General features: G+C 42.1%; 1 protein-coding gene across 7 annotated transcripts in view; it reads left to right on the forward strand.

The window, feature by feature from the left end:
- LOC131592011 (DENN domain-containing protein 5B-like) overlaps nucleotides 1-25,258 on the forward strand; it is a 103,297-nt gene that overhangs the window by 27,199 nt on the left and 50,840 nt on the right. For 4 of the 7 annotated variants that reach the window (XM_058863207.1, XM_058863210.1, XM_058863209.1 and 1 more), the window contains exons 2-3: nucleotides 16,478-16,543; nucleotides 20,777-20,886. In XM_058863207.1, coding sequence (XP_058719190.1) covers nucleotides 16,478-16,543; nucleotides 20,777-20,886 — 176 coding nt within the window. The remainder of the gene's footprint in view (nucleotides 1-16,477; nucleotides 16,544-20,776; nucleotides 20,887-25,258) is intronic. The other 3 variants (XM_058863208.1, XM_058863211.1, XM_058863213.1) reach the window with 1 other exon arrangement.

Genomic DNA, 25,258 nt, shown 5'->3' on the forward strand with positions numbered 1-25,258 from the left:
CCCCATAACTTAACCTAGCAGCTGAAGTGAAGGCTTTCAAGTGAGACTCTTCACTGCTGTTCCTATGGTTACACTGAAACAGAAACCTGCTAAATAGGAGCCAGAAGGGCAGAAAAAAAAAATCTAGTAGCAGTTGCTGTCATTATTGCAAGTTTGTAATTTCCAACTTCATTTTCTGTGCAGTATTTTCTTTTCTAGTGGAAGCATATCTTTTTGAGGATTAATGACTGGTAGTGTTGGAAAACAGCCAGAAGATGATGGAGACACACCCCCTGGAAGCAGGTTTTTGTTCTGCTTGCAAGGGGGTTTATATTTTCCCCCTTTACCAGTTACCTTAAATTGCAAAGCACTCTTTGTGTGTGGTTCTAAGAGACAGATCCTGTGTTATTGGTAGGTGACTTGCATGGGAGCAGTGAGCCAGCATCCATGTACACCTTCCTATCAGATGCTGGGAGTAATAAATGGTATGTTAACTGCTATTGTGTGGAAATAATACATATTTAAAGCAAACAACCATCAGTTCCTTGAGTGCTGGAACAAATGGAGCCTAGGTCTCCTGTGGATTTGCCTTGTGCATGATTGATTTTTGCCATCTGAGAACGAGCACAAGCATTTCCTCGCAGCTGGGGCATTTTGTGGGGTTTCCCTCGTGTCGCATCTCCTGGGGGAAGGCACACACGGCACTGCTGGTGGGAGCTATGGTATCCTCGTCCCTCTCTCATTCCCACCCTGCACCCATCTTTGGGCAGAGTGGTCTCCCCAGTTTCACCTTCTGTTCTAAAGCTTTGCCTTTGTGAAAACACCCCCAAGCCTGTGGCATGCGTGTAGGCCAAGTCAGCTTTTGCATTGCAGAAAACCTAGGGTGATATGACATTCACATAAATAGCAGTTGAGGACACACTAAACCAGAACAATGTTTATTCCAGCTTCTCTCTGGACATCTGAGTTTGCCTTGCTTTTTACATTATTGTAAAGGGTGGATAAAAGACCATAGCGAACAAGGAACAAAAAAATCTGATTATAATCACATAGTGCAAGCTTTCCTGCTCTCTTTACTGCTGTTTTTGTCTCGGGTCATGTGTGAGTAAAGAAATATGGAGATTGTTTAGGAGGGACTGAAGGAAAAGCAGCAGGACTACAAATTGGGAACTGGGGCTCCGCTTCCTTTTCTGAGTGATTTCAAGCCATATGATGTGGTGCCCGCTGAGGCAATCCATGCTTTTGTAAGGATGGAAATGTGTCAGGAACACCTGGGGCCGTGGGGCTAGGACCAGCAACAAGCTGTTGGGGTATTGGGAGGGAATGCAGCAAAGCAACAGACTGTAGCAATATACAGCTATCTGTCAGTCAAGCTTTGTGATGCATTAATAGCTTTTGGTTGTGGACTTCACTTTCTGAGTCAGCTGCTTGGCTCTGGCACCAGGGTTGGGGTTCTCTCACCCCCTCCCCTGCCAGGGAGCCAGCCTGGCTGTGTCCTTGCACAGCCTGGGGACAGCCACCTCAGGGCTGTGCTGCTTTCTCACTAATATCCAGAGGAGAGAGGGTTTCATGGAGTGATGGTGCTCTGGTGCTGTCATTTCTGGGATAGTCACCCCAAAGAAAGACAGTATCTTATTTCCAGCGCTTGACCTGAAACCTTTTCTAATGGGAAGCAGCTTGAGGTCAACATAAAAGACATTTTGTTTTAAATTTGTTATGTTAAATAAATCACGAGGTTGAAATGCAGACAATACAGTTGCAAAGTTGAGAAAAACAGGTGAATAGGGTTGAAAGGAAAACCAGAGCTGAGCTCTGTTGGACACCTTCTGCTTAGCCAACAGGTGACTGTTCTCCCTGCGTTGGAGATCCTTGTATCCCTCTAACCCATGTCCCCAAGAACCAGCCAGCTGTGTGCTGCTCTGGTACCTGGCTAAGCCTTATGTCCTGAGAGGCTGATGGCAAATCACTGGAGTTTTCCATATCAAATCTTCTAAACCTATGTAAGGTGTAACACCAATCAATGCACCTTGCATGCTTTGAGGTTTCACTCAAGACCAGCAAAGGCTCTAATCAGTCACTCAAGGTGATGCTCCATTTAAAGGTAACTTGTGCAACTTGGTCACAGGGAATAGTGTAGCAAAGGGATCACCACAAACTCACTCAAGTGCCTGTTCTCTGAGGGATGGTGGGTCGATGAAAGCACTGCTTGTCCTGTGCTGGATCTGAGATTTCTGCTAAGCTTCATCTGTAATAATGTTTTAGCAGAAGTGACTTCCCAGCAGCGGTGCAGTAAATTACTCTGCCATGGTAAATTTACTGGACTGTTAATTGATGGTTGCTGACTGCTGAGGGACCCTTCTGCCCTGTCTGCTGCTTTCGGGGAAGTGAAACTACCGCTCCAGAAACTGGTGGTTTATTGGTGCTCATCTTCAGACGCTCAAAATCTTCTTCAGTCTTTGATACAGTTATGCAGACACAGCAAGTCTTGGAGGTAAAATGGGGAACTTCAGAAAGACTGAAGTCGTTAACTGCATGAATAAATGCTGAATTTAAAATTAGTAACGCTTCTGTCTTGTCAATAATAGACTTATGAAAGCTCGCTTTGTACCTCCCCTCCCCTTCTGTGTCCATTTTTGTCTTTTAAGAAAGTTTCCTTCTTTTTTTCTTTTCAATGTTGTCAGTAAGACTGGCTTTTGCTTTTCCCTCTGTGCAAAAGCTATTGATCAGCTGACAAGGAAAGAAAGGTGTTTAGATTGTCATCTGAGGCTGCTTTCTGCATGGCCAGGTCCTTCTGCACAGCTCCCCAAATGGCTTTAAATGCAAAGTTCCTTTGGTCTCCACCACATTTTTTGTTATTTTGTGTTGTTTTGTTTGGTTTTCTTTTAACAAAAGATTGTGTATTGCTTTTTTGGAGTTGTAGGTGACATATGAAGTAAACTTAAAACGAGGAATATAATTCTTTAACTGCCTTTAGTTGCTGGGATCTCCTTTGATGGCTAGACACACCTCTTGAGACATACCACACAGAGCCTTCTGTTAAATGAGGGCAGGTTAGGAGAATCCCAGTCCATGTGAAGCTGGGCAGGGAGCAGACCCCAAATGTATTCGTGGACTGACTGAAAATATAGCTGGTTAATAGCTGGGATTCTTCTTGTGTGTCTTCTTTCAATGTACTAATAGTGCATTTTTTTTGCTGTGCAGCAAGCCATTTTTTGTTGATATCGTCTCTTTTGGGAAGCAGGAGAGGGAAATTTAGATGCAATCTCTCCTCACTCCAGCAAGCAAAAAATTGCACAGATTTTTTATGCCTGAAGGCATGTGTTCTACCTCTTATTCGGTGTTAGATCAGCCCTTTCAAAAGAAGTTTGTCATGCTTTAGCCCCAGCCAGCAACTCAGCCCCACGCAGCTGCTCGCTCACTTTCCCCTGGTGGGACAGGGGAGAAAATTGGAAGAGTAGAAATGAGAAAATGAGGGTTGAGATAGACAGTTTAATGGGTAACCTAAAAGCAGCCTGTGCAAGCAAAGCCAAAAAAGAAGGGAATTCATTGGCTGCTTCCCACAGGCAGGCAGGTGTTCAGCCATGCCCAGGACAGCAGGGCTTCAGCACGCGTAACGGTGACTTGGGAAGGCAGATCCAAGCCATAGCTCACTACTGTGAGGAAAATTAACTCTACCCCAGCCAAAACCATCACAAAGCTGTGGCTGCATTTTGTGAGGATGCTTGTAAAACACTTGATGCTTTTTTGCTTGCCGGGTCAGGCTATGCAGGGACTGGAAACCAGGGAGAGGGGTGCCTCAGCTGTAGCTGACATGGGCAGGAGCCTTGTTTCTGGTGGCTGAGGGAGGAAATGTGATGGCAAGGAGCATCATGCAGAGCTGAGGTGTCCAGGCCAAAGGAGGAGTTGCTTAACCAGTCCGTAAACCCCCAATCAGTGAGCAGCCAACCCTGCAAGTGCCAAAAGCCAGGCTGTTCTTAAATATAGAAGGAAAATCCTATGGTGCTGTGTCCAGTTTTGGATATGGGTTTAAGGACTTTTTGAAGACCAGAAAGCTCAGCAGTGTTACTTTTCCATTTAATCAGTTTTGTAAAAGCCTGAGTAATACCAGCCTTGCTGACAATAAGTTTGTGCGAGCAGTTCACATGCAGCTTTTGCCTCTGTGCACATGCTGCCTCCAAAAAGATTTTGGATTCTTTAATTCATGTCAAGAGATCTGTGTGTAGTTCTGCAAACAGGTGATACCCCAGATCACATCAATAGATCATGCCTGAGCAGGAAACCTTCCTAACAGGATACCCCTCTGCATTTTAGAAACAAGGGCAGTGTGAGGATTGCAGGATTTATGAAGGCTGGAGGCTTTTCTCTTAGGGCTGGAGGAAAAAGAGATGGGATAAAACATGCTCCAAGAGAACATGCACTGACTGTCTCTGTGGCTCAGAAAAAAAAATCTGGGGACATTCTATTTGTAATCTTACCCACAAAATACTTTCTTTTTAAAACTTCAGCTCTTCCCTGGGTGGGGGGTTTGCTTAACACAAAGCGTACTCTTTCCCTGTGGCTTCCTTGAAGCAAAGTGATGGGGCTGACCAAGTTGCATCTCACACCTTCAGAGCCAGGTTGGCATCACTGGCTTTTAGGATTTGCTCTGTCCTTCTGTCTCACGCTGGGCTAATTTAGTCTCATCTTGGTAAACAAGAAAAGGGTCCTTATTCAACAGATTTGAGCTGGAGTGACTGCAGCTGTCGTCTGGTCTGTGCACAAACCAATTTTGTTCATTCCCTCGCCTGGCAGGAAGCCTGAACCAGAATTGTGTCGGGACTAATCAGCATTAAACCAATGTCAGAGGGGCTGCAGCAGGCTGCTCTGTGGCAAGGCAAGAGCAACAGGGCTGTTTGGGAGGGATTAGCCTAAGTCCTGCTTGGGATGCAGCTGTGCTAGGAAAGGCACTGGAACTGTGCAGAGTATTTTTCTTGGGCTTTCACAACAAGCTGCCAACTGCCAAAAAAAGTGACTTCCCAGGGAAAAATCAGCATGATTTACTGTATGTGACCACAGATAAAAAAGCCAGGAGGAGGTGCAGTGTCCATGGAGCTGTGATATCCAGGAGATACAAATGATGCCTTTGAGCGTGCAGGGCTTTCCCCTCCTGGAGAGGCAAGGAGGCAGACAATGAAATGAGTTCAGTGTGTGGTCTCCAGCCAAGAGAGGATGTTAGTGATGCTGCTGCTATTGTTGTTGCACCATAATGGATGTGTTAGTACTGAACAACACGAAGACTAGGAAGTGGAAATATTTTTAAGAGAAGACCAGAGGCTTGGCAAGGGCTGATTCGTAGCTCAAGTGCCTCACAGACTCTGTTTTCATGCGTGGCATTTCCCTTGCAGGTTTACGAGTGCCTCCTGGTTTGCACTGTCAGCATTAAGTCAGAGAACCTGCCTTACACTGTTTGCTCCAAAGATGCTGAAATATTGATGTCTTACTTTGCTCTCACCTCCTTACAGCTATTGAGTTGTCCTTGCAGTTTTTTCATCTCAAAAATTATTTTTATCTTGCTCCTGAGCACTTTGAAGTCAGCCCTGCTTTAAAAAGGGGCATGGACCAGATAACCTCCAGAGGTCCTTTCTGACCTGGTTATTCTGATCCACTCAATCCTCATCCCTCTACTTTTACAGGTACATATTTTGATTATTCTACAGCTGAAATTCTTCAGCTTCCTCTGTGATTCTGTCAGGGCTCTGTCTGTTTGTGTATGTGCTCAGCAATAGTCATCCCTTCTCTGACTGCAGCTATGAGAGTTCCTTGGGAATGACCTGAAATGGGTTTGTGTGTTATCCACAGCAGGCTCAACCATGCTCTGAATGCCTCCTAGGCCTCCTAAACCTCTGCTAAATATGAGTCTGCCCAAATTTATATGTCAAAACTGTTTTCTTGTACAAAGCTAAGCTCAAATGAACTTTTGAACCACATCCCTGCCACATGCTAAGCATGTTTTTGTTGTTTCGGAAGCTCATTTAGGGGGGAGCAAGCAGACCTTCTGGTCTGGGGTGCCCCAATTAATTATAAGCTAGCAACATAAGAAATCCTCCTTCTTAGGGAAAAATCTTCCATGTCAAACCTGTCTGAGATGAGTGAACTGAGAACAGGAACAGAGCAGCTTTTTCAGGATGCTTTCATCACTAGAAAACTCCTTCAGGTCTTGGTGAAGAAAAAAGGACCAAAGGCCCAGGCTTGCCTTGTGTTTATTGACATGTGATATGGTCTCCCTTGGCAGTGTCTGATGGCCTGGAATGTTTACTGGGTGTGAGATTATTCATTAGGCAGAGGAGCGTTAGCTACCAGCAGTGCCTTCTGGAACACCATTTTCCTAGAGGAAGGTGAAATGGTTTGGGGCATACTCTTAAGTGGGACTAAAAGGTTAAAAAAAATTACCCAACTAAATAAAAAGACCACCAATTTTCTGAAAGCCTGCCATGCAGCTGGGTACTAACAGAACTGGATGGGGTTTGAGAGGAGCCTCCAATGCACATCCTCAAATAGTCACTGAAATGGTTGGAAAATATGTATGAACCTCTCTACTTCTTGTAGTGTTGTTTGGGGTTTTTTGAGGGTTTTTTGTTTGTTTATTTCTTTGGTTTTTTGTTTGTTTGTTTTTGCTAGTCCTGGCTGAGAATGTCCTGACTTGCATGAGGGCTGGGCTCTTTTGAGGGCCAGTAACAGAAACTGGATTTGCTGTAACCCAAAGCCCCCTTTATCTTCTGTCCTTCAAGAGTGGTATTTTCGTATTTTTTTCCTAAACAACTTAAAACTTTGAGTTTCAGAGTCTCTCTGTGGTTATTCAAAAATTGCTTTCCCCAATGCAGTTGTTATGCTTGGATTCTGCAGGGTCCTATTTTTCATGCTAAATTATAGGCAGTGTGCTCTCCTGATGGCCAGTGGCTTCAGGCTGTTATCCTGAAATTGCCACCTCTTGCCATTTCTAATGGAAAAGGTGTTTTGTGTTTTTTTTAATTCAGGGCATTTGACAAGTTTGGGCCCCCTCCCTGTGGGAGCACAGATGGCAGCTAAAGGGATGCTGGAACAATTTCACTCCTACCTTGGTGATGACAAACTGGGTTTCAGGAGAGAGTGGCAAGACTCTGCAAATCTGTTTGAACATATCCTGTGTCTCTGACAAATGTGGAAGGGATTTGATGCTTCCTGTGATGGCCAGTGCTGAGGTCAGAGGTCCTGCTTGCTTACTGACACTCTCCTGATTGATCATTATGTCCAGAGCTCCCCTCCTCTCCGGATTTCAGTGTTGTGCTTTCTACCTCTTCTGCCTCAGGGCATCCTGTGAGAAGTGCAGAGCTGTTCTTCTTGTCAGGGAATTAATTCTTCAAGTAGAAGGGTCCTTCAGGAAAATTCACAGAATGATAGAATGGTTTGGAAAGGACCTTAAAGGTCATCTAATTCCAACTCCCCTGCCATGGACAGGGACACCTCCCACTAGACCAGGTTGGTCAGAGCCCCATCCAACCTGGCCTTGAACACTTCCAGGGATGGGGCATCCACAGCTTCTCTGGGCAGCCTGTGCCAGTGTCTCACCACCCTCACAGTAAATTTGAGCTGGTGCAGCTCCTTTCTCCATCTCAAAGACCACGTGTGGTTTCAAGTTTTGTATGTGCCCAGCTTGCATAGCTCAGGGATTTGAAGAAAGGAACAGCTTGGGCTTGAAATATCTGGAGGTGCAGCAACTTCCAAATTCACGATCTGACTTCGAAGTTTTGCTTTCTGTTGAGGATCTTTGCAAAGCTTTGTGTTACTTTTTGTTTGGAATACACAGTATTGTAGTTTCCTTACTGAACTATGATCTTCATAAAGAGCACAATTTCCAAAATATTAAGTAAAAGAAAGGTCAGGGAAAGGGAAAAACGGACGTTGGGTCAGAATAGAAGTCAGTGCTTTTGCTTGTACAGGCTAACACAAGGTTTCAATTAAATGCTTTTTCAAAGCAGAAAAGAAAGACTTAGGAAACATCAGGTATTTCAGATAATAGTGATTTTGTGGCTTCTTTGACATGCCCTGACAGTTCAGGGAAATGGAGCACTGTTGTTGTTTGTCTAAGAAAGTACAAACCTCTGTCAGAGAGTCCACCTGGATGACTAATGTGAGGTCATGTGAGTCTGTGTGTTATCATCTGGGTAAGGCAATGGCATTTGATCTAACCTGGAGAGGGAGCTGTACCTGTGTGGGGCTCAGGTTTTGCTGCCATTAACTCACCTGTTCAAGATCTCCTTCTGTGGGCTGCATCAAAATCCATCAACTCTTTAGGCATGGAAAAAGCAGTGGAGGGGTGGGAAGGTGATAAGGATTAGTGCTTTTAGTGCAGGATTGTTACACCTTCCCCCTTCACTGTAAAATCAAAGTGTTCCTGACCAGAGTGAAACAGCTTAACCTGCAGCTTAAAGCAGCTCTGTTGGGAAGCACCAGTGTAAGAAAGAAAGCAGCAAAGGTGAGGAAAATCTCTGGATAAACACACCAAATAGTTTAGATCTCTGGGATGAGTGGCAGAAGAATTTTTCTTTAGGGAGGCAATAATTTGGGAAGGGGTTAACCAGAAGCACCTCCAGAACCCACAGTTCCTCAGGCTGTTTATAAATGGATACTCTGCTGCGACAAAATACAGATTCAGGTTGAAGTTTCATATTTCTGCATTAAAAAAAGTCACATTCAGGCTGTCATATTTGTATAAACAGAGAATAAACCTTGCTGAATTCAAAGCCTGGGGTGAAGTCCTACTTTAGCAAGCAGCCTATTTCAGAGGCGAAAGAAGCATGTTTTGGAAGCTTTGTTGTTTTGGCTCATAAATAAGTTTAGCTAGAAGTTTGAATGTTTTTAAATTCTTTCATGATCCTTGAATTTGCAGCTGTAGGATGTGTGTGAGTGCTCAGATTCCTTTAATCTCATGCATAGTGGTTTTGATTTCAAGGGGGAATTCTGTTCCCCACATGCGCTGCTTGGTCTTGTGACAACTTGGAGAGCAGCCCCATTGGACTGGTGGCCTGTATACATGTGAAGCCCTTAAAATATTCATTATAGTCTCTGGTAATCTAATATTAGTGAAAATCATCTTACAGTCCTCAACAAGAAAGTATTTTTTCATCCTGATACTAAAACCACAGTGTTTATTTTAGCAAATGTCCAGTAATACTTGTGCTCAGGTATCCCCTGCTTAGCTTATTGCTAATGTCTGTGTAACTGCTGAAATCTGTATCATTTGTTGTCACAAATACTTTTTAGTTAGGATCTTCTTGTGTGTGCTTCCAATTTAAATATATATATATATAAAAGGCTTCTTTAATGTAAATATTTAATGCAATGCACACGGACCTGTTAACCTTTGCATTGGGGATGCATCCATCAGGGATGCTCCTGGTGTATTCTGCAGGTTGCAGAATAAATCACCACAAACCTGTCAAACCCTGAAGAGGTATGCAAATGCCTGTGTCTCTTTAATCTGACATGTGTGTATCCTGCCTGATTTGAGATGGGAATTTGAATCCCACAGGAGCAATGCAGGGACTCCTGATGCTGCTGCATCGCTGTGGGGAATTAGGAGCCAGCTGGTGTCCAGGTTTGAGAAGTGTCCCTAATGTTGCTCAGGCCATTTTGTGGAAGAGCCCCAGGTGCAGGGGGCAGCTTTTATCCTGGAGCAGAGTGTTCCTGACAGTCCCCTCTCATTGTGGGAGAGGGAGTGTGCACATGAATATGGCTTTGAATAATACACTGCACGTGTGCTCTTTCTTACACAGAATGATGATCTTGAGTTGGTGGGCTTATGTTATATAGGGAATGTTGAGTGGGGACTATCAAAACCTACCCTTAAGCACCCAAAATTACTCTCTTCTGCCTTAGTTTGAAGGAATGACAACTTTTTCCAAGCAAAATGACAGTGCTCTTGTTTTTTTCACAACAGGATGATTTAGCTGTCCTACATTGTCACACCAAGACACCACGGTTTTCAGTTGTGTTGCTACACCTGTACATTGTGTTAATTCTCTCTCCTCTTGCATATATTTCCTTGCATTTATTAGACCTTCCAGATGTTTGTACACTCACAGAGACCAGAGGTACTAAAGTGTGTTCAGCTATGGTCTGTGCCTAATCCAGCCTCGATCTGCTCAGTGTGAAATGCTCCGTTTCTAATGTGAAATGTTGTAACAGCTACTGAGGCTCCAAAACAGCGTGGTATGGTTTGCCTCATTAGGTGAAGCATTTTATTTAACTCCATAAAATTCCACTTTATGCCAATGGAAGGTGTAAAATACTGTAACGTATGTCATGTAGAAATAACAGGAGTTTTGTGCAGTGGCCAGGAGGATTCTGGTGTCTGTTTGAGGTGGCTCTAAAAGGCTTGGTTTTCAAGTAGATGTGCAGTTGGTGACAGCTCATGCTTACGTAAAAATTAGAGCAGCAATTACGTGCCTTCTACCTGTGTATTTTTAGCATGCCAATCAACCTGGGATCCAGGCACCAAAAGATTAGTGGATTAGTGGTGAAGAGGAAACATTTGCTTAAATGCCAAGTAATTTTAGGTTTGTTTAGATCTCTGCTCGCTGCTGCTTTCGTCTCTACTAACAGGGCACTGAATAATAGGTAAGACATGCACTTTAATTGAAAGTGGACTTCAGTTTCTTACTCTCCTTTCTTTGCATCTCTCCTCTTTCAGGATCCCACTGACTCTCTTCAACCCAGTTCGAGGCCAGGAATTGCTCCCTGGTCTCTTTAGTGGCTCTCGTGAGTCTTTTTGCCTTTAGGGTCTAAAAACGTTCCTGAAACATATGCCATTCTTAAATGGATATCTACTGATAGAGGAGTTTTACACTGGAGTGGCTGTAGAAATGTGAGGAGAGAGCAGATGAGACACTGGTTTTCATTGCTGGGCTTTGGCAAAGGGGAGACTTGCACAATTTAGAGCCTTTTGCACTTTTCTATGCTCTTTAAGAGATCTTCTTGATGGCAGTGGAAGGTGTGTCCTGGGATTTAAAGCTGGTTTGTTGGGAGAGCAAGCAACCTCAAAACACACCCGAGAGAAAATCTGGTAGAAGGCTTGAAACAGTGCTTTTGAGGCACAAGGGTCAGGACTGCACTTGCAGAATCACCTTCATTTCCAGATATCTGTGAGGACAAGTGGGACAAGGGAAGAAAGGATCTGAGGAGCATGGGCATTTGTGAGCTATACCCAGGACAATTACTTTTTTGTCTTTTTCAAGTGAGAGCCTTCTTTCCACAGATGCTTTAGCACTCCTCAAGGCATTAAGGGAAGCCAAAGGATTTTGTTTCTGGCAACCTTTGTAGGGATCTGAACTAAATCTAGAGGCATGGTAGAAATGATGCTGTGCTTTGAGTTTCCCACCTGGAATCTAGTTTGGATCCAGAAATTAATGTTTGCCTAAGCCTTTAGATTTGAATCCTGAAACTTTACAGCAGCCTGGTGATTTGGTCCTGGTGTCAGCTTTAGGTATTTTCAGAAAACTTGGAAACTGGCCACAAAACTGGCAGGAGTGATAAAGCATAAATCTGGGGGTTTATGTCTGGTCTGAAATAGAGCTCTGCTGCAATGAATAAAACCTAAAGCTGTATCTAACTAATCTAACTAGTAATGATTTACTTAAGGTTTACACAAGTGTAAAGAATATTCTTCACGTGGCTTACATGCACAATTACTGTGCACTGATGCACTTAACGATCCCTTCTGTAAACTCACTGGCATTCTTCAGATTGTAAATGAAGATGGTGCTGTCCAACACCGGTAGAAATGCTCGTGGAGTAGTTACAACTGATCTTTCTTTCAAGGTGATACTTTTTTATTTTAACAATGTTCTGACACTTCTAGTTGACAAAACTCCATTTTTTCCCCCCCCAAAGCTAATAATAACTGCGTCATCCAGCATGGTGTATAAATTCCTCAGTCCTTTGGTGACAGCTTTGCCCACTTCTGAAGCATTTGCAGCAATATGCTGATCTCCAGTTACTGTGGTACAGCTGGGTTGAAGTAGCTGAGAGCAATCTGCAAATTGAAATGGTTTTCAGGTAGCTCTTAAGTGGAAGTATCAGCTTTTAAGGAGGAATATGGCTGTGTGGGTAGCACATTTTTGTCTCTCTGCAGCTCCATTCCTGCTTACCACCCTGCTCCATCCCGAAGCTCTGGTAATTTCAAGCCTTGCCCGAGGGCTCTTGTGACTTTTCAGTGTGCAGAAGGGTTTTTTTTGTCCTTTCTTCTAAAAGGATTCATTTGTTGAAAACTGGCAGAAGACTGGCTCTTGGAGACTGTCATAGGGACAATTCCTTATTGGCAGCAACTTACGCAGCAGTTGCTCAAAACTCCCTAAACAAAGTTTGTGCTACACAAGGGAGTGCTTCTACTTTACGCCAATGAAAGAGATTTGTTGGCTGCAAGAAGCAAAGTTCTTTCTTTGCTTGACCCTTTTCTCATCAAGACCACATATTAGCTAAGTCTTCATGAAGCTTAGCAGCTGCAGCCTTTGGCAGGTGACAGTTGCCTTCTTGTAACCCTGTGCTTGTAAAGTGTGTGCTAAAGAATAACTCAGTGCAGTGGGGAGCCACTTCTGGGCCCATCTTTCTAAATCCTCCTTTTGCTCCACAGAGAAAACCAGCTGTGTAAACCTCACAGGTGTGGGCCAGCTCTTCAAAGGGCTGCCAAGAGGCTGTCCTTTCTCAGGGTGTTTGAAGTATCCATCTTGAGTGCCAGTGTTTGGGTTATGGACTTTGCTTGTTGGAAGAAGAAGAATCTTCCTCAGAAACTGGGGATAGCTTCCTTCTGGTGCCAACTGAGTAAAAACCAACCATGAGTCCCTTGCATCTTCTGTGTGGCTCAGCACATCAAGGGATAGCTCTTGGCAACATCAGCAAGGAAGGGCTTCCTTTAACCTGGAGAAATCGCAGTGTGACTGCTGAGACCAGGGAACTGAGGCCTCAAACGTGTGTGAGGTGGGTAAAAAGAAAGCTAAACCCATGGGTTTAGCTGGGTATTTGAGTTGCAGTGTGGACATCTTCATGCTCTGATGATGTCAAAGTTGTTTAGTGCTGACAATGGTCCAAGTCAAATTAAACTTCTTTCTTTTCTTGTACTGATTTGCAAGCTGAGCTTAATTAAAATGGCAGGCGATGTTACATAAATGCAGCTTTGGTGAAATTGCTTCTGACTTAAAGTAAAAAATAAACACCTGAAACTTGCCATCCTGATGAGTGGAGATTAATACAGGTGCATGATAGTATGTGCATTGCAGAGTGGTTTAAAAAACCCCTAACTTAATACAGCCTAGTTTAAATGTAACTGAATGGACTGGAATTATAAAAATAAAGCTGTTTGTTCCTGTCTTTAAAAAAGCCCCAAAGCAAAACTTACTGAAAAACTTCCCTTTCCTTCCTGCATTGTTGCACACAAACCTTAACAGTAGTAGTACAGGGGTTTTTAGGATGACAGGTTCTACTTGTTTGTGGGTTTTGGTGGGTTTTTCATTCTTTCCTTTTCTCCAGAAATGACAACTGTAACAAAGCAGATCTTGAGATAAAACTCTGGTACTACCTCTGTCACAGTGAAGTAGAGAACAAAACCTGTTTGAAGATTCAAGTCAGAAATCATATTGGTGAGACTAGTTCCAAGACCAGTCTGAGAATGCAACATCATATTCTAACACAGAAATTAGATGCATTTGAACTTGAGCCTGCGCCTGTAAATAAGGAGAAAGCACAAGCATGAAAGATGTGCTGTGCAAAAGGCCTGAGTAACACAGGGCACCTCATCCTGTGTTCTGTCTGTGGAGGGAGGTGAGCACATGAGACAGGATTGGGAAACTGGCATTGCAGTGGGTAGGAAGCTGTTCAAACTTCACAGGGAATGTGGTGGCATCTAAAATGCCTTCGTTTTCTTTGCAGTTAAGCCCAAGACTGCAACAGTCAGGTGCCTGTGGCTCCAAAGCCAGGGATCCCCTTGCTGGACAGGCTTTAGCATCCTGCTGTGCTTAAGGACCCGAGCTGGTGTCTTGTTCCTGCTTGAACTTTTGTCACTTTGCCATCATTAATGTTCTTTTTGGGAGCTGAGAGCTGCATTTCAAGCTCCTCAATGTCATATGGTTAAATACCTTGCTCATGGCCTGTGTAACTAAACAATGACTTAGCAAGCTGTTTAAGAATAATTATGTATGAACCTTCAATTTAAATGAACTTTTAATTGTCGCTCAGATTGTTTTCTCTATTAGTAAAAGTGCTCATTCATTCCATATCAAGTGGAAAATACGGCAGGTTTGAATATAAACGTGCAACTGAAAAGAAAATATGCTACTTGCATGTGAACAGGATAGGCCAAGGATTTCTGGGGCATCTTTTCCCTAGTTTGGGAGTCCATACTTGTAAAGGCAATATGAATAGTATGAGTGAATTCCACACTTTGATTTCTAGAGAAAATAAAGGCTCGGAGTATAAATAATTCCCTGTATTTATAAGTGCAGGTCTGGTTTTGTACCTGCTCCACTGTTACCTGCTAGTGCCTTCAGCCTTTGGAGACAGACTCTGAGGTAATTGTGTAGGAGCACTATGCCTTGGGTACCTGTTTCTTAAACTCCACCAGCTCCACTGCAAAAAAAAATCACCCAAACTGACATAATTTAATTTTTTGTATTTTAAAAGATTATAATGCAATTTTGATGTAAAAGGGAGGGTGTAATTCATACTTACTCACTAATGTAGTCACATGTCTGTGCTCTCATGGCATCTGGGACTTGGGGCAGCAAATCTCCTTTTTAATAGAATTTTTTAAGTACTGCACCTTTTCCAAGTGTAGTTTGTGGCAATAATAGTGTTTCATTACATTGTGTTTGTATCAAGAATTAGGCTGCACAACACAGGGGAGTGTCCACAGCTCTGAATTTGTATCACTGTTGTCAATTTGACATCCTGTGCAGGAGTTTTTACATAACTTCTGTGACTGTTTAGCTGTGTCATTGATGATGATAAATGGTCAAAGTACTGAAATGGGCATCAAACCAGCACCTGTCCTACAGCATCTGGTTATGCATTTTTCAATGGGTTGCTCGTTTTCACTCTTCCTGTTGCAGAGGTGGTGGCTACCTCTGTGGAAGCTCAGTGCCAAATTCCCTTTGAATTATAATATGATCTTTAGGGGAGAGCTGAAAGGACAGCCTAGCAGAGAGACTTGTAAAGGTAGTGTGAATATTAGCAAGAGGCATCTCTAGTTTTGACAATTGTTTTGTTTCCTTTAGTTAAATACTTATGCAACTTTTTAGTTCAAGCAGCTCAAAAGTAGAGTGAAATAACTTAAGACACATTGGGTGGAAAAACATCATCCTGCAGGTTTGAATGTGGGCTATCTTCAGGTGCCTCCTAAAGAAAAGAGAAAATTATCCTAAAACACAAATTCACATCTGAAAATCTCTGTTGAAAGACCTCCTGTGCCCACTGCTGAGAGTTGCCTTCCCAAAAAATCTGGCCTTTGCAGAGCTGTCTGTGTCCTCTGAGCTGATGTCTGGATTAGCAGCTCAAGTAGGAGGCTGTAGCGGAACTACTCTGACTTTACACCTAGAGTGAATCACCAGAGAGGTCACTGCTATTGCAGCTTTAGCATAGGTGCCAGCTCTATAAAAATAGGTTTAACTAGAGGAGGATTGTGTAATGCCTTTGTGTAGTGTGAGAATGTGACTTTTTTTGACAAAGAAATACCAAGGCATCTGTGGAAACATTTTTGTTTGTCTGCAGGAGATGAGCAGACCAGTTGGAAGAAGCCTCAGTTAGACATGCTAGCAGGAAGCTCTTCCTTTAGAAGTGGTAGCTGTTGCTGGAAAACATTAAAATTGTTCATCCAAGTTCTAAACATAGCTTATTTATTCAAATTTTAGTCTAAAAACACCCAGTTATGAGACAGAAATGATGAATAAAGCTATTAGGTAACTTCAGTAAGTCCTGAAAATGGCATGGGGTACAGGATTGAAGGTGTAACAACGTAGCTAACAGTATTCTACTAAATAAAACTCCTTGGGTTTAGTTCAACACTTGCTGAAGGGTTTTTTCTCTTCAACACTTGCTGAAGGGTTTTTTCCCTTCAACACTAGCTGATGTGTTTTTTCCCCTGAGTTTCTCAGGCTCTGGAAGGGCTCAGTATGTGAACAAAGATGTCTTTCATAATAGGGAAGCTGTAAAGCAGCGTGTTGTTTGAAGTACTTGAGAATTTAATCTTGTTACTAATTTTGACAAGTATTTCTACCATGTCTGTCATTGCATTCAACACCTCCAGTAATCCAGTCCTGGAAGGTTTTATTTATCGTGTGGATTTACCCTTTGGCAGTAGTGGGGGGAAGAGAGATTGCAAGGGGGAATATTTAATGTCTGCTTCATATTTTTTCCCTTCCCCAGTACATTGTATATCTTTTCATTTTGTTCATGTTTGCTTTTTTTTTTTATTTCTGTTTGTTATGTTGTGTAGTCTTGTACCAATATCTGCAAGCAGATCTCCATGGCAAGAGCTCAGACACTGCAGACAAAACCTCAGGTAAAGAGGGGTTAAGGATAAAACAGTCATCAGGACCTCTCTATTTCTTTATTTTCAGTCTTCTAACTCCTCTTGAATCAAATTAAAGATCACAGATCCAAATCAGAACCAAAACTCTGGGACTTTTTCATTCTTTTGCCTAATTTAAATCAATATTTGGAAAATTTTGTTCTATTTCTTGAAGCTCTCTTGGCAGATGTGGTTCTCCAGCAAAATCCGACTATTGATGTCAGTATATTGATGGAGAGGAGACTGTGCTAGGTCTATGTGCTTAATAGACTAAACAATATCTTGCACAAGGCCGGTAGAGGATACTTATCCAGAAATCTGACGAGGCTTAGTTATGTGGATTTGTGAATAGAGGGGTCTGGAAGGTTCAGCTCCACCAATTTCTGCTACAGAAACACAAAGTTTCCTGACACCTCAAGGAAGCTTATTTTGCAGTCTAGATTTAAATAGCAATACTGGTGAGGTTCACATAGACACATACGCCCCAAAAAATTCCAAATAATTTAGATGTGTTGATAGGGTACACATCCCCCTAGTGTTTCCTGCTTAAATATGATCCATTAATTCCTTTACATATTGGCAAACAAAAGGCAAGTTAGACACTGCCCTCCTCCCCAGCCCCCTAAAATCCACTACTATCTCACAGACAACTCAGATTTTAAAACTTTAGAATGAAAACTGTTTTGCCTGCCTTGTCCCGGTCCTCCCTTTCATATCATCTCCATCCTCTGCTGTGAGATTATGAGAATGTGAGCTCAGAAATAAGAACTTGGAGTTGATGTCCTTGAACTCTGATCAGCCTCCCACTGCCACCTTGGCATCCTGGGGAGGCATGGAAGAGAAGCAGCAGAGCAGTTTCTGCACTGACTAACCAGTTCCTGAGCCTGACAATTAACAGCTTGCTTGCTGCCCAGCCAAGCACTGTTATTCCTGTGCCCACATTGTTTTCTCATTCACACATTGTGTATTATTTGCTTCTCGTGCAGGGTCATCCTGTTATTGAATATGCTTAACAAAATTCCATCTGCAGGGAGAGGACATAGCTGGGTGTGCTGAGCACTTCTAATTAGAGGAAGCTGTCACAGAGGTGGTCACCACTAGCACTGTGCATAGTTGTGCTCCCTGTATGTTCCTCTAAAGGAATAAAAGATATTTTTGTTTCTGTAGTCACAAGCATTCCTGTCTACGTTCCAGAGCTTGGAAGGAGTGACAGATAACTTGCATTCCCTGGACCAGAGGGTGTGGGTAGAGGATGCCTCTGCCTATTTGGTACAAAGCTGAGGATGCCTCTGTCACTTGACAATTAATTGGAACAGATCTATTTAAACCTGAAGATCGCTAAATTTTTATGTAGGACCACTCTTATGAAAGCCATCATGATTAACAACTTCATGACTGTAGCTGCATTTCCCTAGTAATTGTATCCTTCATCCAAAACATGTATCAGGCTTGTTTTCTAATTTTAAGCAATCTTTTGAAATGAAATTAGCCCAGTTTTTTCTTGATCTAGCATCCATCGCTTCACCATTTGCTTTTAATTTGAAACGAAATGTCCCTTTAAAAGCCAGCCCCTTAAAGGAAGGCACAAGTTGTTTAAGAGTACCGTGAACAGGACGTAATATCCAAATGAAATGGAAGCTGAATCTGACATGTTTCACACAATTTTTAAAAGTACTTGATTTTTTTTTAATATCCTGAAAGCAAAGGGATTCAAATCAAACCCAGTTTTTTACTTTGCCTCTGAGAGGCAGCTGTCTCAGTAAGCTGTGCTGTTTGCATGGGCAGCATACATCAAATACGATGTTCTTGTCCATATTCATAGTACTGTTATCTGGCCATTAGTATTTTAGCAAGTGGATTCAATTTGTATTTAATACCCTGTTCACTTCAAATGTGCCTTGCTAATTCTGTTTGGAAAGTTAGCAAAGAAGCACTTAAAAGCACGTGGGCGTTTTAATGAAAATTCACTGTTCATCCAGAAAAACAGCTGAGTAGATTCTCTCTGCCACGTGTGACTCAGCAGTTCAGAACTACCAAGGCTGAGAGCTGGTAGTACCAGGTACCCTTCAGTCCAGATCCCTTCCCTCATGTTTGCCAAGAGGATTCTGCTCCCTGTGCTTCTCTTCCAGCTGCTTGTCAGTGCAGAGCTGGCATGGTCCATGCCTCTCATCTGGTTTTGGTGAGGGTTGGGGTGTTTCCTGCTAGTTTGGGCAAATGATGACCTTTCACCTTCATACACAAGCTGCTCCTGTCACATCCTTTTACTGTTTTTTTCCTAATTTGTGTATCTCCTCTAAAAGCTCACTCAGCTTGTCTTTCCACGAGGCAGCTTTGTGTGGAGGGTGCAATGTCATGTCCTTTCAAACAAATGACAGGTTGATTTACTGCAGTGTGGTGTCTTGGCTCTTCTCTTTTCCCTCACAATCACTGATTGAGAGAATTGTATTTTCTCCATGTGTGTTTTACCTGAAGTTTATATTTTTCTTAAACCACTGGAGTGGTAAAATGCAACCACTGCAGAGACTCTACAAAGGTAAGTTGTTTGTGCCATTTACTTTCCTGGATAAAATGAATCCATGTTGTCAGCCTACAGGGACATTGTAACTGCTGGTTTTGGGCAGCTGGATTTCTTAAAGCAACTCTTATACTTGACAACCAAAACTTTTTCTATTTTTTTGTCATGAGAAAGGAAACCTTTAAAGAAATTTAAACTTCAGCAGTCACTTACTGTTAGCAGTGGAGAACTTCATGAAGTCATCCAGATATTCTCTTCTAACTTTTAGTAGAAGCAACCAAATAAATTTAGTATCAAATACCTGCCTTTGTGCCAAGTCACAGTTGTAAGGTAAACTCTGTCAGATGTGAGAGTGATTGAAGATCTAATTGGGAAATAACCTCATGCATAATTGTTTGATTATGCGAGCATGTTAATTACTGTTTCATTCTAAGAGCTAAAGATGTTGCTGAGTATGTCTAATTACATACCTGGAAAGAAAACTTTTGCTGGCTTTGCTTGCTTATTTTGTGAAATTTTGGGAATTGGTGAATGACACTGTACCTTTAATGGCTCTGCAAAGAACTTTTGGACCAAAAGAAGAGGTTCTTCTACTGCTAAGTTCTGAAATAGAGAAATGGTCTCTGTTCTTGGTGCACTTGTCTGAGCTTGTAACTGAGCATGAGGAGAACCTTCATAGATTCAAAATCAAATCCAACCATTGAACCTGACACTGCCTTTTTACTACTAAAACATATCCCCAGATGCCACATCCATGTGTTTTTTGAACACTTCCAAGGCTTGTGATTCCACCACCATGATGCTGCAATATGTCTAAATCCTGTGTTCAAAATAAGTATTGTATAAAAATAACAATACCATAAAATCTTAGAGACCACTTGGAAAGGAAAAGATTTTAAACCCCTTCTCAGAATTCACTTGCATGTGAGTGCTGTTGGAAGAGCTGATTTAATGTCCTAGTGTAATAGATGGTCATTTAATTAATAGATGTTAAGAACTCCTTGTTTTGATTACTGTTTTGCATGCTGTAGACAATCCAGTCCATTAACACTATTACTGGGAACTCCATTAACAATATCACTGTGAAATACAGTATTTGTATGCTGATAACTGGAGGCATTTCTGCTTGAAGTCTAATTTCAATCATCCTCTTTGCACTTGCTGGATTCTTTGTGTGGAAAAAGTCTGTCCTTGAAATTTGATGTAGAAAAAAATAAATGTTTAATTTTCACACAGGATTTGTAATATAAAAAGGTCATCTATAACAAATGCTTTAATAATTCATAATAGCCAAGAGGTGCTCATATTTTTTATTGATTTTAAAGGCAGCTTCTAACAAACTTGAGGGAAGGTGCTCTTTCAGAGACTAAGTCATTTCCAGATACTCAAGCTGTGGGGGAAGGCCAAGAATCCAGTTGATTGCAAAGTCATTTTCTGTTAAATTTCAGCAGTGACTTTTCTCTTGACAGTATATTTCTTTCTGTAAAAAAACTGGCAGCTGTATTGCAACTGCAGTCAGATTTAGTGGAAAGGAGGGTAAGGTCAGACTGAATGAGAATCTTTTCTATTTTTCTTTTAAAAGTAGTACCTCTGTTGAGAGTCAAAATGTCTATCAGATTTCACCAAAAAAAGAAGAGAAAGAAAACCCAAGCCAGCTCTCTCTGAAGCCTCACTGCTGTTTCGAGTCATGATTTCTTCATTTGTTGCAGGAGAGAATTTCGACCAGAGTCCCCTAAGAAGAACCTTCAAGTCCAAAGTTTTGGCTCATTATCCTCAGAACATCGAGTGGAACCCCTTTGACCAGGATGCTGTCAACATGGTAGGTAGAGAGAAACTCTCAAGTTGTTACCTGACAGTGTCAGCTCTCGAGATGTTCCTGGGTTGTTTACAGCCAGCCCTTGTGATGCTCTTGTGATCTTGTGGTTCTGGTGCTTCTGCTGGGACTAAGAGTGCTCACTGGGCATGCTGCATGAAAAGCTGTAGAGGAAGAGGTACTGTGAAAAGACAGAATACTTTCAGGCACAACAGAAGTGCTGCATTTCCCTGTTTCCCTCGTTAGAGTTCTAAGTGTGGTGCGTGATGAAACCCATCCCAGGGACTGGGTAAGAAGGGGTGTGGTCACCTAGGTAGGAAAGAGGCAAACCAAGGAATTTTTAAGATTCTGATATCCATGTGAGGTTTTTCAGTACACAACACTCTGCTTCTTCAGACAAGGGAAAGAGGAATCTTTATGCAGAAGCTGAAACTTATCTAAACCAAAGCTTTTCCTGGGTCATCACTTCTAATGGCACCTCTGCACCAATACATCTCCTGTACATCTCTTTCCTCTCAGTTACATTTGATGTGAGCATCTGTGTGGCTGAGTCCCATGGACTGTGAAGGGAGGAAAAAACAATTCTTGGAGTGGGGGCAGTGATAACTGAAAGACTGGTGATTGACTGGAATTTTTCTGATGAGCTGGTAATTAAAGGATGATTCCAAAATCACCTAAGTACTTGTTGAGAGCATAACTTGACAAAGACAACAGATTATTGGTATTTGAGCTTCCCAGAACAAAAAATGCCGTTTGTTTCTTAATTTAAAAATAATCCATTGTTGTAACAGTAACATTGCACAATATTCTGCTTCTAGATGTTTTCAAAAACTTGTCTAACTCAATATTGGAAAATTAGGGAGGAACTTCCCCAATCTAGGTTAGAGGAGCTTTGCATTTGAGGAAGTCAGGACAGCACATTACCTGCTTCAAAACAGAACTGACCTCATTGTATGGTGCAAGTGGGAAGTCAGGAGAATCTCCTGGCGCTCACCCAGCAGATAGAGAGGTGAGGAATACATAAAACCCACAGTAAGTTGGCTTTTACAAATGCAGAAATGCATTTGGAGCTTCCCTGCAGTCATGAAGATGTAGAAATTTAGAGATCATCTCCATTTCCAATGAGTTTTATTTTTAGCATCCTGCCAGATATTTAACATGAAAGGACAGGAGTTGGAAGTAGCAGTGACACAGAGAGTTGATACTGTGGCACTGCACTTGCCTAGAAAGGCAGAGATGAGCCCAGTCACCCCCTCTGCCTGGTGACAGCTGGGGATTTCTGTCTTCTGCTTCCAAATGTGCACTGCTGGAGTTGGGGTGGTACTTGGGCTGGTCTCTGCATCACTTTGCTTATACAGAAGGCATGAAGGACTCATAGCAATGCTTTGTCAGCAGTTCAGATGGTAATAGTTCAACTGCCAAGGCTGTTTGTGCCTTTTAGTTCTGCCTTTGCATTGGGGGTGTTCCAGTATGGAGTGATGAGGGGTGTGCAGCAGGAATAAAGCAGCTGGAATTGCTGTGTTATTTGTCTCTCACGTTACAGTGGAGAATGTCTAATATTCATGAAGTGTGATCACAGTATCGGACAAAAATGGAATGCTAAAACCAGCAAGAGACCTATTAAAATAATTGAACTGAGCTGCATTGAACACATCTTTCATTTGCAATGTGTCTTGGAGAAAAAAATAGCATTTACTAACAGCACCAGTATTTTATGATATTTTTAAATGATCTTTTGGAAAACTTCTTTATTGTTTTGATCTGAAACATCATTTAAAGTAATATCCACCTCCACAGAATCCCTTGAGGCAATTATTGGCCTTTCTGATCTTGCCTTGCTGCATTAATTCTGCCTATGTGTTTGCTTTATGTGAGCTTCCAGAAGCAATTTTCCTCAGAGAAGAAAATGCATAAATCCTTGAAGGTTAACTTGTGAGAACTCTGGCTGTGCTGGATGCCTAAGGAATTTCAATTGCTTTCTGGAACCATCCTGACGCTTTAAAAATAGCCCCCTGAAGTCCCAAGCAATCAAGCTGCCAAAGAGTCATGTTTTCTGTCTGTTTCAAAGTATGTGTCAGAGTTCTCTTTAATAGGGAATTGTGTCTTTCCTCCTGCTGCTTTTTCTCATTATCCCTGCCTAACCCCACGTACTGTCTTCCGTGGCCGTTCTGCAAGTAAGTGTTGTACCAAAATGAAGTTCTCAGTTGAGAGATACAGAAATTTTTAGAATATGAGCTTCCTATTTTAGCTCTCTGTTTCATCAAGGTATATAAATCTTTGCCTGTATTTCTGAAGCTCAGGGAAGCATTATCTGTTTAATGTCTCATGTACTGAAATAAAAGAATCAAAGGTTCCTTGGTGGAATTTGAAGGAGCAGGCTTTAACACAAACAAAAGCATCTTTCTCTCCACCCCCTCGCCCACAGTGCAGTTTGGGTATGGAGCTTGCTGCCACGGCATGTTGTGAACATGAGAAATACATAGAGGATTAAAAAGTGAAAAGAGAGATCTAGTGGAGAAGAGGTGAACCAGTGCTAGTGTGCAGTGCTCCAGAGGGGATCTTTGGTTCAGAAATGCCTGAAAATGATGATGGCTGGGAGAAAAAGGAGGGAAGGATTATGGGGGAGGTGTGTCCTGCCTCTGTGCTTGGGGACGGGGTATCTCCTACTCAGGACTTCCAGAGATGAGTTATGGATTAGGTGACACCTTTTTATCTATCCTGGTGCAGCTTCCTTTTGTTTTTACAAACCATCTTAGTTATAAGCCTTATTGCAAATATGGTGTAATTCCACGGTTTTCTGCTGATGGATAAGTTTAAATATAAATAGTAAAGTGCTTGGAAAACCAAAATCCTATCCTTTGATCAGTAATCTTGGAGAGTTTTCAGTGTTTGTACAGAGATGCAATGCAGGTGACTGACTGTGTTCTCAGCTCTAGTGGGCCAGAGTCACACCAGCAGACTAAAATTTCCCCCCCTTAGCACATCCCAAGCTGCTCTCCAACACTCTCCTGTGGCGTGTGTGACACAGATGAGATGGGAAGTGATTGATGTCCCAGGCCCTAAGATGAAAGTTTTCATGCATTAATGGCAAATTCAAAGCTTTCTGTATTGCTGGAAAATGATTACAGGCTCTTCCTTTTGATCTTAGCTTCTTAAGTGACTCCTGGTCATTCCTCCTGCCTCGGTTCTTCCCACCTACTTGTTTTCCCCTCTGCTTTTTCCTCTGTCCTCTTGTAGGTCTGACAACAGCAGGAGTCTCTGGGCCAAGGTTTGCAGCCAGGGTCCTGAAAAGTCAATATTGTGCATGTGTCAAGTTGTGGCTGAAACTTAATAGACAGGCATCCCTTTGTGTGTTCACCCACTATATAAAGGACAAGGGAATAATAATTAAGGCTTGGAGGAAATTTATTTAAGCAGCCTTCTGAAACTGTCTCAGCTGATCTGAATTTCCCTGATGCCTATCTGTGTCTGATTGTAATAGTATATCTAATTTCCCTGTCCAGGTATTTTTCTGTCAAGTGAAAAAAAATTAATCTCTGATAGCATTGAGATTTAAGCCTATGATTTCAGCCTGGTTGGCTTTGATAAGGCTTATAGCCACCATTGAAAGTTCACATTCTAGAAATAAATTTTTATCAAGCAAGCTTGCCAAAAATGATGTTAAGAGAGATATTTATTGTGGAGATTAAATTTAAATAAAATGTGAAACAAGGATTTTTTACTACTTCTTTACTGGAGAAGCCTTAACCATGGCACTGCTGTTAATGCCTCAATAAAAACTATAAAGCTCTTGAATAAAAATGTGGCTGTTCTTCAGAAATAGTTCAAGCTGCAGTTTCATGGTTTGTGTCAGCAAAGCCCATCAATTGAATTAAATTCTTCTGCCAGCTCCAGGCTACTTATTTCCCTACACATTACCTTCTGAGCAATACATAAGAGCTGTCCTAGATAATTTAGGGGCCTGATAGCCTGATAGTTGTAGAGCCTGGACCACTTGCCTAATTCCCAGCTTTACAGGCTGTTGAATGGTCTCTGCAAGGTGCACTGCTAAGTTCAGGTTAGCAGTGCCTGAAAATATATAATTATATTTCTCCTGGCCTCTTCCAGCATCAGAGGAGTTTACTCCTGGTCAAGGCATTAGGTGATGCACTCAGTTGTGTCTAGGTTCTCATACTGTCGTAAAATTGGCTTCTACTGTTGCCTTTTTTGAAAAGGAACACTTTGAAGGTTTTCCTTCTCTTCTTTCCTTTTATTTCTTCAGATGGTACAAATAAAGCTATAGTTCTTCGTTTATAAATATACTTATTTAAGCTTGAACATGAGTGATTTCCTGCTGGTGTGCAAGTTTCAAACAGGTTTTGCTGGATGTTTGTTACTT

The sequence above is a fragment of the Poecile atricapillus genome, chromosome W (genome assembly GCF_030490865.1).
Source record: "Poecile atricapillus isolate bPoeAtr1 chromosome W, bPoeAtr1.hap1, whole genome shotgun sequence".
NCBI lineage: Eukaryota > Metazoa > Chordata > Aves > Passeriformes > Paridae > Poecile > Poecile atricapillus.